The sequence below is a fragment of the Anabrus simplex genome, chromosome 7 (genome assembly GCF_040414725.1).
Source record: "Anabrus simplex isolate iqAnaSimp1 chromosome 7, ASM4041472v1, whole genome shotgun sequence".
Lineage (NCBI taxonomy): Eukaryota > Metazoa > Arthropoda > Insecta > Orthoptera > Tettigoniidae > Anabrus > Anabrus simplex.
In genome coordinates, this window is record NC_090271.1 from 167689487 (window position 1) to 167708285 (window position 18799).

At 40.1% G+C, this 18799-nt stretch overlaps 1 protein-coding gene across 5 annotated transcripts in view; it reads right to left on the reverse strand.

Annotated features, from left to right (window-relative positions):
• The window catches only part of LOC136877760 (aminopeptidase N), a 210109-nt gene that overhangs the window by 173255 nt on the left and 18055 nt on the right, over positions 1–18799 (reverse strand). For all 5 annotated transcript variants that reach the window (XR_011018591.1, XR_011018592.1, XM_068228638.1 and 2 more), the window contains exon 2: positions 11731–11874. Coding sequence is in view for 3 of the 5 variants with exons in the window: in XM_068228638.1 (XP_068084739.1) it covers positions 11731–11874 (144 nt within the window). In the remaining 2 variants the exon portion in view is untranslated. The remainder of the gene's footprint in view (positions 1–11730; positions 11875–18799) is intronic.

An 18799-nucleotide genomic window follows, 5' to 3' on the forward strand; every position in this document is an offset into this window, starting at 1 on the left:
AATGGTTGTACTGACTACTAAAGTGTATGTAGAAACACAAATATGTACCAGAAGACTGGAAAAAAGGGATAATAATACCAGTGTTTAAGAAAGGGGACAAGAAAGTTTGTGGTAACTACAGAGGAATCACACTTATATTTCAGGTAGTTAAAATACCGGAAAGGATATTACAAAGAAGAATGAGAAGAAAGACTGAAGGAGAGTTACAAGAAGAACAATATGGCTTCAGGAGTAGAAGATCTACAGTGGACCCAATCTTTAGCATGAGACATCTGATGGAAAAGAACTGGGAATATAGAAAGGATCTGGTCATGACTTTCATGGATAGATAGATATAGAAAAGTGTCCCCAGAGAGAAGGTTTGGGAAACCATGGTTAAAAAGAGACTCAGAAGAGAAATGTTAGAAATTTTGTGGGAAACCATGGTTAAAAGAGACTCAGGAGAGAAATGTTAGAAATTTTGCAAGCAATATACAATAACTGTGTTAGCAGAGTACTGACCCCACTTGGAAAGACAGAATGGTTTAGGTAGTCACCTCTTTTGTTTGTTATGGTCATGGAAAAAATTGTAAAGGAAACAAAGGAAGCCTATGGAGATAAAGAGATGAAGATACTGCTATTTACAGATGATGTAGTGATCTGGGAAAAGAACAGCAAAGAAGTGCAACAACAACTAGATGTACTGAATGAAAAATTTGAGAAATATGGCATGAAAATCAGTACAGAGAAAAGCAAGACTCTGGTGATGTCAAGAGGGGAAAGGTAAGGAAAGGGCACTGTGAAAATTGGAAGTCAGAGTCTGGAAATTGTGGACAGCTTTAAATAGCTAGGAAGGGAATTAATGCAAAATGCTAGGATGGACATGGAGATTAGCAGGAGGGTACAGCAGAGTAATGCATTCTACCAAAGTGTAAGAAAACTTGTTTGGAGCAAAGAAGTACCAAGGAAAAGTAAAGAGATAATGTACAAAATGTACTATGTACCCATACTGACTTATGCAGCTGAGACTTGGACTTTGACTAGAAGGCAAAAGAGTAGAATTCAAGCCAGTGAGGTGAAATTCCTAAGAAGTAAGATAGGAAAGACAAGGAAAGACAGAGTGAGAAATGAAAATGTTAGGAAGGAAGTTGGGATAGGAAAGCTAAATGAGAGAGTTGAAAAGAATAAACCCAGGTGGTTTGGACATGTAAAGAGGGTGGAGGAGAATAGAATTCCAAGACAGATGCTCGAGGCAAAGTGTGAGGGCAAGAGAGCAAGAGGAAGATCTAGAACAAGGTAGATTGAATCAGTGAAGATCAGCATAAGAAGATGAAATTTGGACCGGGACAAGATCATGGAAGAGGAATGGTGGAAGGGAAGAGGAAGATGGAGAAGTGTCATAAATACCCCGACCCAGCAGAAGCTGGATAAGAGGAAATGATGATGATGATGATGATGATGATGATGATGATGATGCTTAATCCCTGCTGCTGCTGCAAGATTGCCTAACGTTTAGGTGCAGTTGATATGTACTGTACCAGTAATGCCGGTACAGCATTTATTTTGTGTTAAAATCATGAAGTATTTCCACCGTGTGAGAACACGTCAACTAGAGTACCTCCAGCATGGAGCTAGTGATGTATGCCACGCCACTTCCGGCTACAACAAGGACACATCATCCAGGCTCAGCTGATATTACATTTGATTTAATATCTCCAATAATAATTGTAATACGAAGGAAATGACAATGGCAACACGTGTATTTTAGTAAAGCCTACAAGACCTACTAATTTTTACAGCAGTTGAGACATTATTGTGGCATTTATTAAAGATTAAGCAAACTGATGCAATCAGTGTGACATTACTCACAGGACACAGCTCTCAACTATATGAACTGAGCATAAACCACACTCAATATCCAGTCTTTGATCCACAGCAATACCATGCTGGCCAGCTGTTGGATTAGATCAGACATACTGTACACTGTTAAGTGTGTGGACTTAGTTGTTTTCTACGCTGTGATGATACTTAAACTTTCTGCAATCTCATATTACAAGTCAACACTTCTATAAACACTTCATGTCAAAAACTTTAGCCCTTTTCTACACTGAGACAATACTTAAACTGTTTACAATCATGTATTACAAGTGAACACTTGTGTAAATACTTCATATTAAGGAAGTTGTTTTTGTGCAAAGACATTAATTCTTGGTAGTGTTCAAATTTCTTCATGTGTTAAAACAAATTAGAATCTGAAATCCTAACTCTAGAATAAATGTTTGTCTTTGTTCTTCATGACAGAACTTATAATTTTTAGTGTCAGTGATTCTTCTGAGGCAGTGCTCGAGAACTTAAAAATAATTTTAAAATGTTCAGTTCATTATTACATTTAGGAACTTTTAAATATTCACTCTTCATACAAATTTGAAGAATTTTTTTGTGTCAGCAGTATCTCCAATGGCAAGTGGCCTCCAATTTATTTTCATGTCAGTATCAAAAAACTTCACATAAAGGGACTTACCTTCATTTCTACGTCTATAGATTTTCATTGCAACAAATTAACTTTGAAATTTGCCCAGTGAAAATAATTAACTTCTCATTTCTGGTGTTTATTTCAGAACTTGTACTTTTACTTTCAGCATAATATCTGCATAAAGTCTGCACCTGTAATCCTAACTTTGAAATACAAGTGAAAGTATTTCACCTTCAAGAACATCCATTGAAAGAGCCTTATCAGGATATGTGGTTCTGTGGGGATTGCATCAGAATACATGGTTCCATGATGATAGCAACAGAATGTGTGGTTCCATGGTGATGGCAAAAAGATGTATGGTTTCATGATGATGGCAAAAAGATGCTTGGTTTCATGGTGATAGCAACAGGATGCATGGTTCAACGGTGATGGCAACAGGATACGTTATTCCATGGTGATGGCAACTGGATACGTAGTTCTATGGTGATGGCATCAGGATACGTATGGTATGAAGCCATCACGAATGGATCTTGGAGTACGCATTATCCCAGAAAGCTGCTAGTTTGTTATATAGGTGATATAAATCAAAACTGAAATAAAATCAGAACTTAACAACAAGATTAATGACGATTTTTAAAAATAAAAACTCTCTTTGTATCCACTCCAATGGTGAACTGCTCATGCTCTTCAAGCTAGCCTCAAGTGCAGGCATTTCCTGGTACAGTACCAAGGTTGCAACACCTTCAATTGTGCATTCATTTCAGCTTGTTCATGACCACCAGTAGGCTCATCATGCCCCAAACTGTTTCTCTCCTGCATAAATCATTGGTGTCACTTAAACACAGCTATTGTCACTGTACACTTGCTTCAACATCTGAAATATGTTGCTAATGGATTTGCCTAATTTGTTTATAGAACTTGATGTTTGCCTGTTGTTCAAACTGCAACATTCTCAGGTTCCACTGCCTGCTTTCAACTACTCTTCATGTCAGTGTAGTTCTCCTTGTACTCTACGCACACAACTGTCTCTTGCTGGGACAAGCAAAGATCTGTCATGGTACCATCATGTGGTACAAATGCAGCCAGTCCATGAACTTAATGACCCTACTACACATGTTTGCTTCTCAAGAGACAATGACTGTAACACATGACGTGAGTTAAGTAAAGCACTTCTTATACTAGGGTCTTTCATGTCCAGTTCAGCTTCCATTAGTCAACTTTTTCCTTTTGATATTGGTTTAACATTGCACTAACATATCAAAGGTTTTTAGGGATGACAAGAAATGAAAGAGCTAGGGTTGGTAAGGTAGCAGCTGCAGCCTTAAGTAAGGTACAACCCCAGCATTTGCCTGATGTGAAAATAGAAAAGCACAGAAAACCATCTTCAAGGCTGCTGATGGTGGGATTCAAACCCACTATTTCTTAAATACAGCCCAAACAGCGTGGCCAACTAGCTTGGTCCGTAGTCAACTCTTGTTCTACTTTGATTCAAATTGTATAACATTTTTGATGTCTAATGGGTCCTTAAATTTTGTGCTTTTTGTGGCCCCTGCCACTCTTTTAATGATGGCCTCATTCTTTGATTGTTACTCTTCCTCTGGAAATGTTACAGGGGCTTATAATCTTATTGTTCTCCCTCTTTCCTTATGACAGCTACCAACACAATCAAATATGCAACCAGAAAACAAAAAAACAAAAAACAGTAGGCTACTCTTCAGAGCACTGGCAGATTAGATTTTTCTGTAGTACGTGAATCCTGAGAACCAGTTGATATTCCATATTCAGCTTTCAAGGCCATTGCTCATGACATGTACTATCACTTTTACTGTGCCTAAGTTCCAGACAGGAATACATGTTTCAGTATATGATGAGTCCAGTACAAGCAGGGATTTCTTTTGTATATTTTGCAAGGAGTCATATTGTGGACCTTTGAAAGACAATAATTCTAACAGAGAACTGCTACCCATACTGGACATGATGCATTGAAGGTGTATAGTTTAGGAAAGAGAGGTCGTTTGAATATTACCATATTGCTAAACCAAATCACCAATGCTGTTATCACTCTGGAATGGGTGTCACATTTCAAGTACCTAGGATCTCGCTATCAAAAGAATTGGATCCTGATGTAGAAATCAAAACCAGAATCGACACTGCAAGAGAATTAAAACATTTTGTGTGGAACCATGATCTCTGATTCGAAACTCATTGGTGCATCGTGAAGTGTCATTCAAAACTCATTGGCGTGTTGTGCTTTATGGTGTGAATGGATGGACACTAAATACTTCATGAGTGAACCAACTGCAGGCCTCTGAAATGTGGATGTATCACAGAATGTGCAACATCCTATGGGTAGACCACCTTGCCTCAGAAGAGATACTCCGTCCTAGCAGGGAATCATGCAAAGTCTTAACCCTTCACAAAACACAGAAAAGCAGCCTGTTTTAGTCACATCTTCAGAAATGACAAGCACAGCCTGATACAGCTGATCGTAGAAGGAAAGATGGGTGGAGAATATTATCCCTGAATGTGGAAGCTCCGATAGTGTTTCGACATTCACGATACACCAACTCTGATCCGGGAAACAAAGAATAGAAAACATTACTCCAGGATGGTCGACAACCTTCTGGGAGGAGGAGGAGAGGAGCAGAAGAAGAAGAAGAATGATTGATAATAACAAGAAGAAGAAACCTATCAGAATCAACACATCACAAGAACAGCAGTGGTAGGCCATCTGGCTTCCACAGCACAGATCACAACCATGTGGCACCTGAAATCAACATAGGCCATCGGAAATCATTAACTTGCAGCAGGACTGTACAAGTTCACCTCTCAACAGTAATCACCACCACCTTAGACTAGATTTTCACAATAGCCCTCAACACTATTTGGATAACTTATTTCTTTAAAAGCAATTGTTTCTCTCTCATACATGGACAAGGACAAACTGTCTTCCACTGTTATATCCTAGCATTTACAAAATTCTGTAAATCCATGATAAAGTTTTCATTGGGTAAACATGCCATTGGATAGGGACTGCCCAGATCCATCTCTGGTGAAACAAAGTGTGCAGAGCATACTGTGTCTCCTGGTATGGACTAGATCAAGTTTATTACTTTATTTTTCTATCTCAGTCTTGTCTTATCCTTGGCTCTGACAATATGAAAGTGACAGAGGTATGAACAATGCTAGTAATGCCACTCCTCATGCAGCCAGTTCCTGTGATGAATGGTATGAAAGTGTTTCTTTTACAATTTTGCTTTATGTTGCTCTGACACAGATAGGTCTTACAGTGATGATGGGATAGGAAAGGGCTAGGAGTGGGAAGAAAGCAGAGTGGTCTTAATTAAGATACAGTGCCTGGTGTGAAAATGGGAAACCACAGAAAACCATCTTCAGGGCTGCCAACAGTCAGGTTTAAACCCACTATCTCCCGAATGCAAGCTCACAGCTGTGCGACCCTAAACGCATGACCAACTCACTCAGTGAAAGTGTTTCTCATAGGGTCATTTAGTATATGCATTAAAGTGGGCTTGTTTGACTGATAGTAACAGCACCTTCTGGCTTGGTGAGGAAAGGAACTAGAAACATATCACTCCTGTGACACCTAGACCACCTATGACAACTTGTTTCAGAATGTTTTAACTCCAGCCCATACAAAGCATAATGTTGTAAAAGATGTGAATATATGCGAGATTTCCAATATTTTAAAGAGAAATTGTATAGCCTCAATACCTGGAAGAGTAAGTTCTCATCACTTTCTCTTTCATTTTTATTTATTTTCAAATTTTCTTCCTGTCATTCTGTGGCAAAATGAAATGAAATGGCGTATGGCTTTTAGTGCCGGGAGTATCCGAAGACATGTTCGGCTCGCCAGGTGCAGATCTTTTGATTTGACATCCTTAGGTGACCTGCACACCATGATGAGGATGAAAGGATGATGAAGATGACACATACACCCAGCCCCCGTGCCAGAGAAATTAACCATTGATGATTAAAATTCCCGACCCTGCCGGGAATTGAACCCGGGACCCCTGTGACCAAAGGCCAGCACGCTAACCATTTAGCCATGGAGCCGGACATTCTTTGGCAATATTGTTCAAAGTGTACAAAACAAACATTTGGAGTCTGTGTTCAGTCTCTTTTTTGCCTCACTGTTAGCAGAGGTATGAATGGAACAATAGAACTGTCCATGTCGCATTGTCAGTTTGCAGTTACCTTCAGGTTTGAGGCTCCAATTACAACAAGGGCATTTGAACTAAGAACCAACTGCACAGTATTTTTCCTGTTAGTGAGCACATCAACTGTTGCTGTGTTTCACCACAGTTCAGCAGCGGTGATGCAACTGTGCTCCAGCATTATATACTGTTTTAAGAAGTTTGTTACTTACAAGATGCTGAAACTGCCCATATTTTTGGCAAATGGTACTATATATCACTTGCTGTACTACTCTATTCACCTGGAAGGACTTTGTATTGATTCCCTATCAGGAAGTTAATAAATTCAGAAGTGAAACTTCCACTTAGCCTACATCCCACTCACTACTTTGATGGTTTTTCTCATTATGGAGGGACATTTCATGTATATCAGCATATCTGTTAGCACTCTAATAAAGATTATTTTGCATACTCATATAACCATGGGGGTGGAGCCAGGCCTTGCCCAAGAAAAATATTAAATTGAGGGTCCACCTCATCACTGCATACATTATTCAGATTCTTCTTCCTTACCTTTTCCCAATTACCTGTCGCCAGCACTTTGGATGGTTTTAGTCCTGTTTTACAGTTGGATGCCTATGTGGTGGTTTGCATGTATTGATATGTATTGAGACAAGCACAGACACCCAGCCTCTGAGCTAGAGAGATTAGCTAGACGAGGTTAAAATCCCACACCTTGCCGGGACTCGAACCTGGGGCCTTCTGAATTGAAGGCCACTATGCTGACCGTTCAGCCAAGGAGCTGGACTACATATTATTCAGAATCCACTGACAAAATGTTCACCTATGTACAGGATCACCTGGTTGAGGAGCGTATGTCACAGCTATTTTATATAGTTTTAATTTCAACAATTTTGCAGCCCTTTGCTCAAGCCATAACCCTTTCAGACCGAGTACGCACAATTGTGCGGGTTCGTATTTTAGTTATCCCTGACCGTATTTGATGTTTTTTCAGCGCTACACCGGACTGCAGTGATTGTGCAGGACACGTGGCATGTATTTCAATTGATTTTAGTATGCGCTTGACCGCCAGGGCGAAGGAAGAAGAGTTTAAAAAGCACAGTTGATCGGCGAGATGGCAGGAAGCAGTAGTGCCGAAAGTAAGTATTTATTTACTGCGTTTATATTAATCTAGAAGCTTTACTGAATACCGGAATATATTCAATGAAGTGTGTACATTGGTTAGTGAACGTAAATTTTGAAGCTACACCATCGTACGTGATACAACGAGGTTTTGAATTTTGATACGCACAATTGTCTGGGTCCTGTTTTTAGGATGTTAGTTTTTATTTTGTAAAATAAACTATTAATATGTGTATTGAGCAGCATTTTAGTTAGTTCTTGACGTACAAACAAAAATTCACACCTCCAGTTTTCTTTCAGGTCTGAAAGGGATAAGAAATTCTTACTTCTTGTGAAAGATGCCTAAGGGAGGTTTCTTTTTGTTTTTGTTGAGAATTTTCCAAATGATGACCAATGTCATCTATATTTTCTTCAGTGAGAATATGCTGTCTGTTTGGTTTCTTAGTCTGATCAATTTCTGTAGCCTCAAATTTAAGGAGCATGGAATGCTATAGGACCTGCAACTTTTACAGCCAAGAATCCTTCTTGAAATCATGTTTGGACTTGTTAGACTGACTGAGCTAACTTATATGAATCATAAATAAACTCTTGTTGTGCAGTAGTAGATAAATTTAATACATAACCTGAATGTTACACTAAATCAAAACTTTCACTTAACAATCGTACTCATAAAATTACAAATGATATACGATATATAAGCTACCAAGTGGAGTGGCCATGTGTGTTAATGCACTGCAGTTATGGACCCAAGTTCTGCATTCGGTTAATGACAGGTTTGAAGCCTACAGTTGGCTGTCCTGAGAATGGCTTTCTGTGGTTTTCTAATTTCATTTCCAGGCAAATGCTTGGACAGTCCCTATTCATAGGCCACATTCGATTCCTTCCACCTCCTTGCCGAGTTTCATTCACCATCATTCATCATTACCTCCTCAACTGAGGTCGTCAGGAATGTCATCCGGCCATAAAAACGTGCCATATAATTTCACTTCACCTGGTATCAGGAAACGGGACTAATGGGGATTTTCTTCTATATACATGAGAATGTCTCATAAAAATTTAATTTAGCCCTTATTTTGCAGGAACCCATATACAGGGTCTCTCATATAAACTCAGTCAGAATGAACGGTGTTTGTACTATACGCTACAGCAGCAGCCTTAGCCGAAATTATGTCACGTGCGGCCGCCCTGATGCTGGAAGTGTCGTCCTTCCTGGGTTGTACAGGCATTGTATCTGGTAACCACATTCTAGCTGATGTGAGTGAGTTCTGCCACTGTAATGTTTCTGATTTCATTCATAATATTTTCTTTCAGTTCCTCCAATGTGTGAGGATTTGTTCGATACACTTTTTCTTTCAGTGTACTTCTAGGCAGAACGAGGGGGGGAAATTGACCAGCACTGATCACTCTGTTTGCAAACACTTGCAAAATTGTAAGAAGGGAATATTCTGCTGTATGAACAGGGGCTAAATCTTGCTGAAACCATCCATGTGATTTGTTTCTTCCGTTAACTGGTGGAAGAAGGGCGTCAAAATGTCATCTTGGTACCTCTCTGCATTTACTGTTGTCCCAAATAAAATAGGCCCAATTATTCGTCTTGCACTAGCAGCACACCAAACACCAATCTTCCTATCATAATGAGGGACTTCATAAACACCAGTAGGATTTTCTGCACCCCAATAGCGAGAGTTATGACTGTTCACATGACCATTAAAATGAAACCAGAAATTTTACATATAAAAATACCATGTTGCAATGATAACTGTCTCACCATGTTAACAGCTGGGATTCAGACTGGCGACTCATGCTTGCCAGGTGGAACATGTGCAGGCTGCTTGCAAGGTCAAGAACTATGTGCGTGTCTCCCATCCTGCAGCTGCCATAGCCCAGAGTACAGACCGCGTGCGTTCGATCTGGGTTTATATGAGATACCCAGTATACTGTACTCTACTTTGCATTTTACGGCAATTTTTTTTTTTTTAATTAGAAAACCCAGGTGGGTTGGCCATGTGGTTAGAGGCGCGTGGCTGTGAGCTTGCATCCGGGAGATAGTGGTACAGTTAACTGTATTTTTAATGTCATCATGTTATAGTATTTTAAGAGTTTCATATAAAATCCTACAAGATGACTGAATTAAAGCAAACCGAGCTCGATAGTTACAGTCGCTTAAGTGCGGCCAGTATCCAGTATTCGGGGGATAGTGGGTTCGAACCCCACTGTCGGCAGCCCTGAAGATGGTTTTCCATGGTTTCCCATTTTCACACCAGGCAAATGCTGGGGCTATACTTTAATTAAGGCCACGGCCACTTCCTAACCACTCCTAGCCCTTTCCTGTCCCATCATCGCCATAAGACCTATCTGTGTCGGTGCGACGTAAAGCAACTTGCACACACACACACACACACACACACACGAATTAAAGCAACTCAGCACAAGACATTTAATGGAATTTCAGTTAACCAGCAGTTTCTCAAAAACATTAATTTTAATGCAATGAGGGTAAGTTTGCCTTTGAGGCAAATATTTTACTGCCCTACCTCAAGAACTTCACCTCACAAAATTTCTTCGATTATAAAAATATGTGATGTATTTAACATAGTATCTAAAGAAATCAGACAAAAAGATGTTGCTTTTCCATTCCCTTTATTTTAAAACAATATTTACATGGTTTATTGGAGGAAATAGATTCTACAATGAGGTAGAATGTATAGGCTTATATTACCAATAGTTATTTTTATCAGTTAAGCTTGTGTGTATTATTTTCTCCTCTCCTTTAACCCTAGACTGGACGCGCTAGTTGTTTTTGTCAACCAGCTTGCTATTTGACGCCGTAATTCCTAGAACTATCAGCCTTTCACCACCTCGCAACTAATATCTTTGCTCTCACTCTTGACCTTCAGTTCAGTCCAGTTTCGACAACAGTTGAAGCGATACGTGTGTAATTATTTCGAGCGAACTCTTGGAACCCGAAGCTGGTTGACAAAGTCAACCGCGCGCCTGGTCATGTAATTTAATGTTAAAACTTCATAACTGGTCCGTATTGAAAAAGGATTTACAATTAAGAGATGAAAGTATATGATTTTCCACCTGTTCAATACAAATTCAAATGTGATATACATTGAAATGTCACATTTTATTCATAAATATTAGGGACCAGTTTCGGCATATTTATGCCATCATCAGCCTAAAGTTAGATAAACAAGGACACAGGTAAATTACATACATGTCAATAGACAAATAAACTTTCTACCAAATTGGCAAATCATAATAGCATTGATGTGTACAAAATTTTGAATGTATGAAAACTCTCATATATACATCTTATAAACTTTATGATAAAGGTAAAATTGATCTATTTACAGTTCTGTGATATCTATTACCTGGTGATGTCTTGTGTAACAATTGTGTGTAAAATAACAAAAGACGTCTTTTAAAATACTTCTGTCTGAACAGCTTATACACCTAAAAAAATTAGGGGTATTGACATTCTTATAGTATTAAAATTTTTAGACGTTCTATCATGTGAGAATACTCATGTAAATAAAATTAGTAACAGTGTCCAGTATTGTTATATTATAAAAGAGAACACTATTCGTTATTTAATGTTTGTTAAAAATAGTTCCTCATTGGATTATAGGCGGTAGGCCAAGTTAAATTGGTTGGCTTTAAGAATCAAATAAATCTTGCTTGAAATATAGCGGTAACTTAGTTGTCAGGTTGCAAGATGGTTTTAAGTTTCTAAATCTCAAAAGTACAAAGAACATGTGAGTGGCTGAGACCGTAGTTTGACGAGTGTGAGTTCACAAGACACTATGTCATCAGGTGGTCAAATGCAATTCTAGAGGGATCTTGATTCAAAACGGACCTCATGCACCACATAACCAGCAGAAGGCTAAAGAGGAACTCAGTTATGACAGAAGCCGTACTAACATAACAATCATGAATACACCAGAATTCTCATCAACAGAATGAGATAGTACTCACCAAGCATGGACTGCAGCAGCTACTACGATGGGCCATGGGCTGGAGCTTCCATACTCTGTAGTCCCTGTTTTACCTTCATCTATCTCTTCACACCATACCAAACACACCCATATCCAGCAAAAGAGAATGACATAGTAGTGGCTCCTAGAAGAGAAGATAACACCGCATTCATTCAATACGGAGAGAAGAACTAAAGTTAACCTGGATTACAGATTATTCTATCATTCTATGTGTAGGATGCTAGCAGTTACTTCCCCAGTATCTTATTAACAACAGTGCCCTATAGATGACAGTGTGTGTATATTAAATTCAAAAAATCACTGATTGCTTGAGTTAGTGGAAAGGCTGACAGATGAAGTGTTTGTTGAGAAAAACTGTTCCTTGGTAAACTGATGAGTAATGTAGACATTCATTGTTGTTATTTCTAATTATTATAGCCGGCCCCATGGTGTAGGGGTAGCGTGCCTGCCTCTTACCTGGAGGCCCCGGGTTCGATTCCCAGCCAGATCAGGGAATTTTACCTGGACCTGAGGGCTGGTTCGAGGTCCACTCAGCCTATGTTATTAGAATTGAGGAGCTATCTGACAGTGAGATGGCGGCCCCGGTCTAGAAAGGCAAGAATAACAGTCGAGAGGATTTGTCGTGCTGACCACACAACACCTCGTAATCTGCAGGCCTTCAAGCTGAGCAGCGGTCACTTGGTAGGCCAAGGCCCTTCAAGGGCTGTAGTGCCATGGGGTTTGGTTTTGGTTTTTCTAATTATTATAATGAATGCATTCTAAAATGATGACATTAGTACAATGTATAATATGTGAATTGATTGTTCCACTCCTTTACCACTGATTTATCAGAGGACAAATTCTAGAGTCTTACATGTTTCTCAAAAGGATAATACAACGCTCTTACATGAGCTTGATCACTTCTTTCAGTTTCTTTTAGTAGTTATTATCTCAGAAATTATATTTATTTGCAGACTAAACACTGTAGATGTTTGTATTTTTATGTCTTGTTCAGAATATGAAAAGAAAGAACCTTAATTAGGATGAAATACTGTGTATACTTCAGGAGGAAGACATACAGTAAATGCCCCATCACAGAACATTAATATTTACATTTCTCCACCTGAGAATGCTACTACAGAACACAGCAAGGTAGATACAAGTGTGAACATCAATAATCTTTCAGGTAGTCATATTTGAACACCGGCTTCTGTGAGGGGATTAAGTGTGTGTGGCTAGTTCAAATATGCCCTGCTATTCAAATACATAGCAGTCATTGCAACCAGGCATTTTGCATCCATCCTTGAACCCAGATTGCATAAAACCCACTGCCACTGCTTAAGAGGTAGAAGATATTGACATGACAGTCAAAGGATCTAAATCCACAGCGGCCTGACTAGATTCCTGTGGAGAAACTTTCACGTGAAAAGTGTCCAGTAGAGTGGTTTGCCTCCTCATTTATAATTACTCACTTCTGAAACAAAGGAATACATTGCATGGAAAAACTTATGGGTGATGTAAGTGAGGAGGAAATGAAATGTGTCATTAGTATACTGCTTCTCAGTGGATTAACAATTGAAGTGAAAAAATTCATCTGGCACTACAACACTCTCTTGAGAACGATTTGATTTCATTTGACGACATTTACATTTGTATGATGTAGAGAATTTTGGTAGAGAAGATAACTACATTAAAGTAAACTCGTGTCCTCATCCTGAGGTGGTGCAGCTCTTTTCAGGCACACCTCCATTGGAGGTGAGCTGCATGTGCCATTTCAACCACCTACCAGCCCTCCTGCCATTCTCAAATTTCTGGCAGTACCGGGAATCAAACCCGGGCCCCCGTGGACGGCAGATAAAAGCACTAACCGTAATACTACAGAGGCGGACATGACCTCTCCTGAAAATACTGAATGAAAAGTTCCAGTATTTTGCTCCACATTCAGAGAATCACAGCATAGCTGAAGGTCTGTTGCCTTATTATGGCCATCATGGCTGTACACTATCAAAGGGTAGAGAAAGGTCCACCTGTTCAATACCATCATGGCTGTGGGCAATTCATTAGAAATAAACCCATATGATATGGTTATAACTTTGGATAGAGACCACAGACAATGGCTCCATAATCTTGTTTGAGCCATACCAAAGTGCATCAGCTGTAATAAAGGAAAAATATTGAGAATATGGGCTTGGATGAAGTGTCCCAATGATCTTGAACTTTAGATCACAATGCCATATACCACTTGTATTTTCACCAGTATATCATTGCTACTTGCACTGACACTGTGGTAGAAACAACTGTAATGAAGATAAAGATTACAATGATTACAAGACAGCTGAAGAAAAGGAATGCTACGAGAATAATAACAGAATCGTTTATGTGGTTTTGAATGCTGTTCCTATACTACCATGCCAATGTGTCACGAGGCAGGACAAAAAGGAAATACAGGTGAACCAGTCTTGACTCTTCCCTGTTTACCGCAGACATATGGGCTGTCTAGAACACTCTGATCAGAACATCTTGCTGTTTCAGATATCCATAAGGGGCAAAAAAGAAAGAGATATTACCAGTATCTGGTATTAATGCACTATATAGACATGGGTGATTCATACACGTAACTGGGGCTAGCTGGACCACCTTGCTTTTAGGAGATGAGTAACATCTGCAGACTACTAGAAATAAACAAATAAACAACAGAAATGAAGGACCCCCTAAGACGGAACATACTGACTCAAGATTTGGCAGGTTGGATCACTTGCCGATTCCACAAGATGTTCAGATTAGATGCTGTCATAGTCACCATAAGACAACTCCTGCAAAAAGTGTGATGTTGGATTACATGTGTAATGTTGCATAATGTACCACACTAAAGAATGAGGAAATGTGCCTTGATAAGTGTTGTGCAGACTATTGTAACATACTGTATTTCTAACCTGTTTAAATTTTTTACTTAATATAGTCATTCAGTATAAAGATAACACTGCAGTTACCTGAGTATTAGTTGTAAATAATTAAAGTATTTGAACATATCTTCACTTATTAGTACAAAGGTTGTTTGTTGGTATTATCCTATCATCCTATATATGGTGGTATATTTTGTAAACTGTAATATATACACTGACTGACAGAGCAAATGCAACACCAAGAAGGAGTGGTCAGAACTTTATGCCAATTGCAGGGTAGACTGACGTCACTGAGGTATGCTCATGATGTGAAATGCGCCGCTGTGCTGCACACGTAGCGAACGATAAATGGGACACGGCGTTGGCGAATGGCCCACTTCGTACCGTGATTTCTCAGCCGACAGTCATTGTAGAACGTGTTGTCGTGTGCCACAGGACACGTGTATAGCTAAGAATGCCAGGCCGCCATCAAGGGAGGCATTTCCAGCAGACAGACGACTTTACGATCGGGCTGAGAAGGGCAGGTTGGTCGCTTCGTCAAATCGCAGCCGATACCCATAGGGATGTGTCCACGGTGCAGCGCCTGTGGCGAAGATGGTTGGCGCAGGGACATGTGGCACGTGCGAGGGGTCCAGGTGCAGCCCGAGTGACGTCAGCACGCGAGGTTCGGCGCATCCGCCGCCAAGCGGTGGCAGCCCCGCACGCCACGTCAACTGCCATTCTTCAGCATGTGCAAGACACCCTGGCTGTTCCAATATCGACCAGAACAATTTCCCGTCGATTGGTTGAAGGAGGCCTGCACTCCCGGCGTCCGTTCAGAAGACTACCATTGACTCCACAGCATAGACGTGCACGCCTGGTATGGTGCCGGGCTAGAGCGACTTGGATGAGGGAATGGCGGAACGTCATGTTCTCCGATGAGTCACGCTTCTGTTCTGTCAGTGATAGTCACCGCAGACGAGTGTGGCGTCGGCGTGGAGAAAGGTCAAATCCGGCAGTAACTGTGGAGCGCCCTACCGCTAGACAATGCGGCATCATGGTTTGGGGCGCTATTGCGTATGATTCCACGTCACCTCTAGTGCGTATTCAAGGCACGTTAAATGCCCACCGCTACGTGCAGCATGTGCTGCGGCCGGTGGCACTCCCGTACCTTCAGGGGCTGCCCAGTGCTCTGTTTCAGCAGGATAATGCCCGCCCACACACTGCTCGCATCTCCCAACAGGCTCTACGAGGTGTACAGATGCTTGCGTGGCCAGCGTACTCTCCGGATCTCTCACCAATCGAACACGTGTGGGATCTCATTGGACGCCGTTTGCAAACTCTGCCCCAGCCTCGTACGGACGACCAACTGTGGCAAATGGTTGACAGAGAATGGAGAACCATCCCTCAGGACACCATCCGCACTCTTATTGACTCTGTACCTCGACGTGTTTCTGCGTGCATCGCCGCTCGCGGTGGTCCTACATCCTACTGAGTCGATGCCGTGCGCATTGTGTAACCTGCATATCGGTTTGAAATAAACATCAATTATTCATCCGTGCCATCTCTGTTTTTTCCCCAACTTTCATCCCTTTCGAACCACTCCTCCTTGGTGTTGCATTGTCACTGTCAGTCAGTGTATATTTGTCATTGTTGCTTTAAATAAGATAAAAATATATGCAAAAAAAATCCAACTTTTAAACTTTCCAATTCTGGATAATCTGAGTAAATCATATAACCAGCTACCACACACACATTATGGTGCTGTATGGCGTGAATAATTTGGTGAAGGAACCAGTGATGGTTCCTGGCTATTCAAATACTTGTAAGTGCACACCTGAATTAGTTAACACGCATCACATTTACTTTAAAGTAAAGAACATTCAAGAAAGTACAAGTTTGTGACAATGGTAACTATGTTTTCAATTTTCTTATGCTCTCCCCACTGCTACTGTCACTTCTCATGAGCATGTTGTTTCCTAGTAGAATTGAAACGTTGGGTTCATGCAAGTGGTCCTGTTAATTTGTGGAACCTAAACTGCTAACAGATAGCAGAGGGTAAAACAGTCCTATTAAGGACAGTTGGAGACGAGACTATGAATTGTGACAGGTTCAGCGAGTGCACTAGGTGATCCATCACTGGCTAACATCAGGGTGCAGCACTTCTGGAGATCCTAATTACTTACTCACCCCTAGTCAGGTACTTTACTTGCACGTGCTAGACCAGGCAAATTTAGTGAAAGGTGTGTTGTGGTTCAGAGCCTTTGCTGCCCCACTACTTGCCCATGTGCTGATCTCTTTTGTTTATAATAATAGATAAATTTTCTAGGAAAAGGAACCATAGGATGGACGTAATTCATCGCAATGTGGTCCATACCATTAGATGGGGAGTATCTCTGGCTGATGGAATATGTGTGTATTTTGTATTCGAGAGAGAGAGAATGAGAAAATATTGCACACCCATTTGAACAGACCACAAGCCACCCAGTAGAAGTGATTGGAAGTGGGGGGGATGGCAATCGCCCCTCCACTTTCTGGAGAGACCGAGCTCGATAGCTGCAGCCGCTTAAGTGCAGCCAGTATCCAGTATTTGGGAGATAGTGGGTTTGAACCCCACTGTCGGCAGCTCTGAAGATGACTGCTTCGGCCGCTTCTTCCCCACTCCTAGCCCTTTCCTGTCCCATCATTGCCATAAGACCTATCTGTGTTGGTGTGACATAAAACAACCTATAAAAAAACTTTGTGGAGAAAACATTACATTTTTATTCCATTTTAGCTGGCTGAAACTAGGAAATATAGGAATGATTTTAAAAAAGGCAATTTGTACAAGTCCTGTTGTTTTATCAGCAAATTCTTTCCTTTATTTTCTTTCATTATTAACAAAATTATTAGCTGAAACACGCACAAAATGTCGTTCATCATGACCAACCGATTTGTATAGCACCAGAACAAGTAGTGGAGACTTCGCATACGCTGTGAGGAAGGGTAGTGTTTTTTTTTTTTTTTTCCAAGGTCATAGACACTAAGGTATGATTCACCCTTTTGCCGTGCATATTCGTCAGTCTGGCAGTCTCTTTAGTGTCTGTTAGTTTCATAGTATGTGTAGTCGTACTCCTATTTAATTGTAATACATGTGAAATATTGTTCCTTTGATGAAAGTTTTATTGTATGGTATTGAATATAAATCTCAAAAAACTATTATTACTGCACTTAAGTTGATAAACTGTACATCTTTACCTCTTTGTCAAAATTTGTGCAGAGAGCATTTAAAACCTTACCATTTTGTAATGTTTTTAAAAAGTTTTGATATATATCCGCCCCTCTGCTATATCCCACAAAACCCGGGTACTTTTTGTTGTCTATAAATTTTTTGCCCCCCACCCCTGCACTTCTAATTCCCAATCACCGCTACTGGAGCCACCATTGGAAGGAACTTGTTTTTTTTTTTTTTTTTGCTATTTGCTATTTGCTTTACGTCGCACCAACACAGATAGGTCTTATGGCTATATGGCGATGATGGGATAGGAAAGGCCTAGGAATGGAAAGGAAGCGGCCGTGGCCTTAATTAAGGTACAATCTGGTGTAAATGGGAAACCACGGAAAGCCATCTTCAGGGCTGCCGACAGTGGGATTCAAACCCACTATTTCCCAGATGCAAGCTCACAGCTGCGCACTCCTAACCGCATGGCTAACTTGTCCGGTGGAACTAATTTTCAGTCAATAAACCAATCAATCTTTATTATGTCATTAAGCATAAAGTATGCAATAGATCAAATCACATACAGTATATTTGTTGTATACAGATAAATATAAATTATATATGCCATATATATTAGGCTACAATTTTGATACATAATATTTACAGTATTTTGCAATTAAATAGCATTTATATCCATTTCCAAGAACTCCTTTGTTTAATAAAAAGGATATTGGAACAGTCATTGCTATAATATAATTTTAATATTATTTGGAAGAACCTGTACCGTAGTTGGTAATCTGTTGAAGAGCTTCAATAGATAAATAAGATAACTTGCTTTTCTTTTCTGTAATCTGCAATAGAGGTAAATCAACCTGGTTTCAACTCCTCATGTTGCAATTGAAGAAGTCATTCCAGTATATAATATCTACTGTATGATATGTTTTACTTTACATAATGCATCAAAAATGAACAGAATTAACTACAGTCAG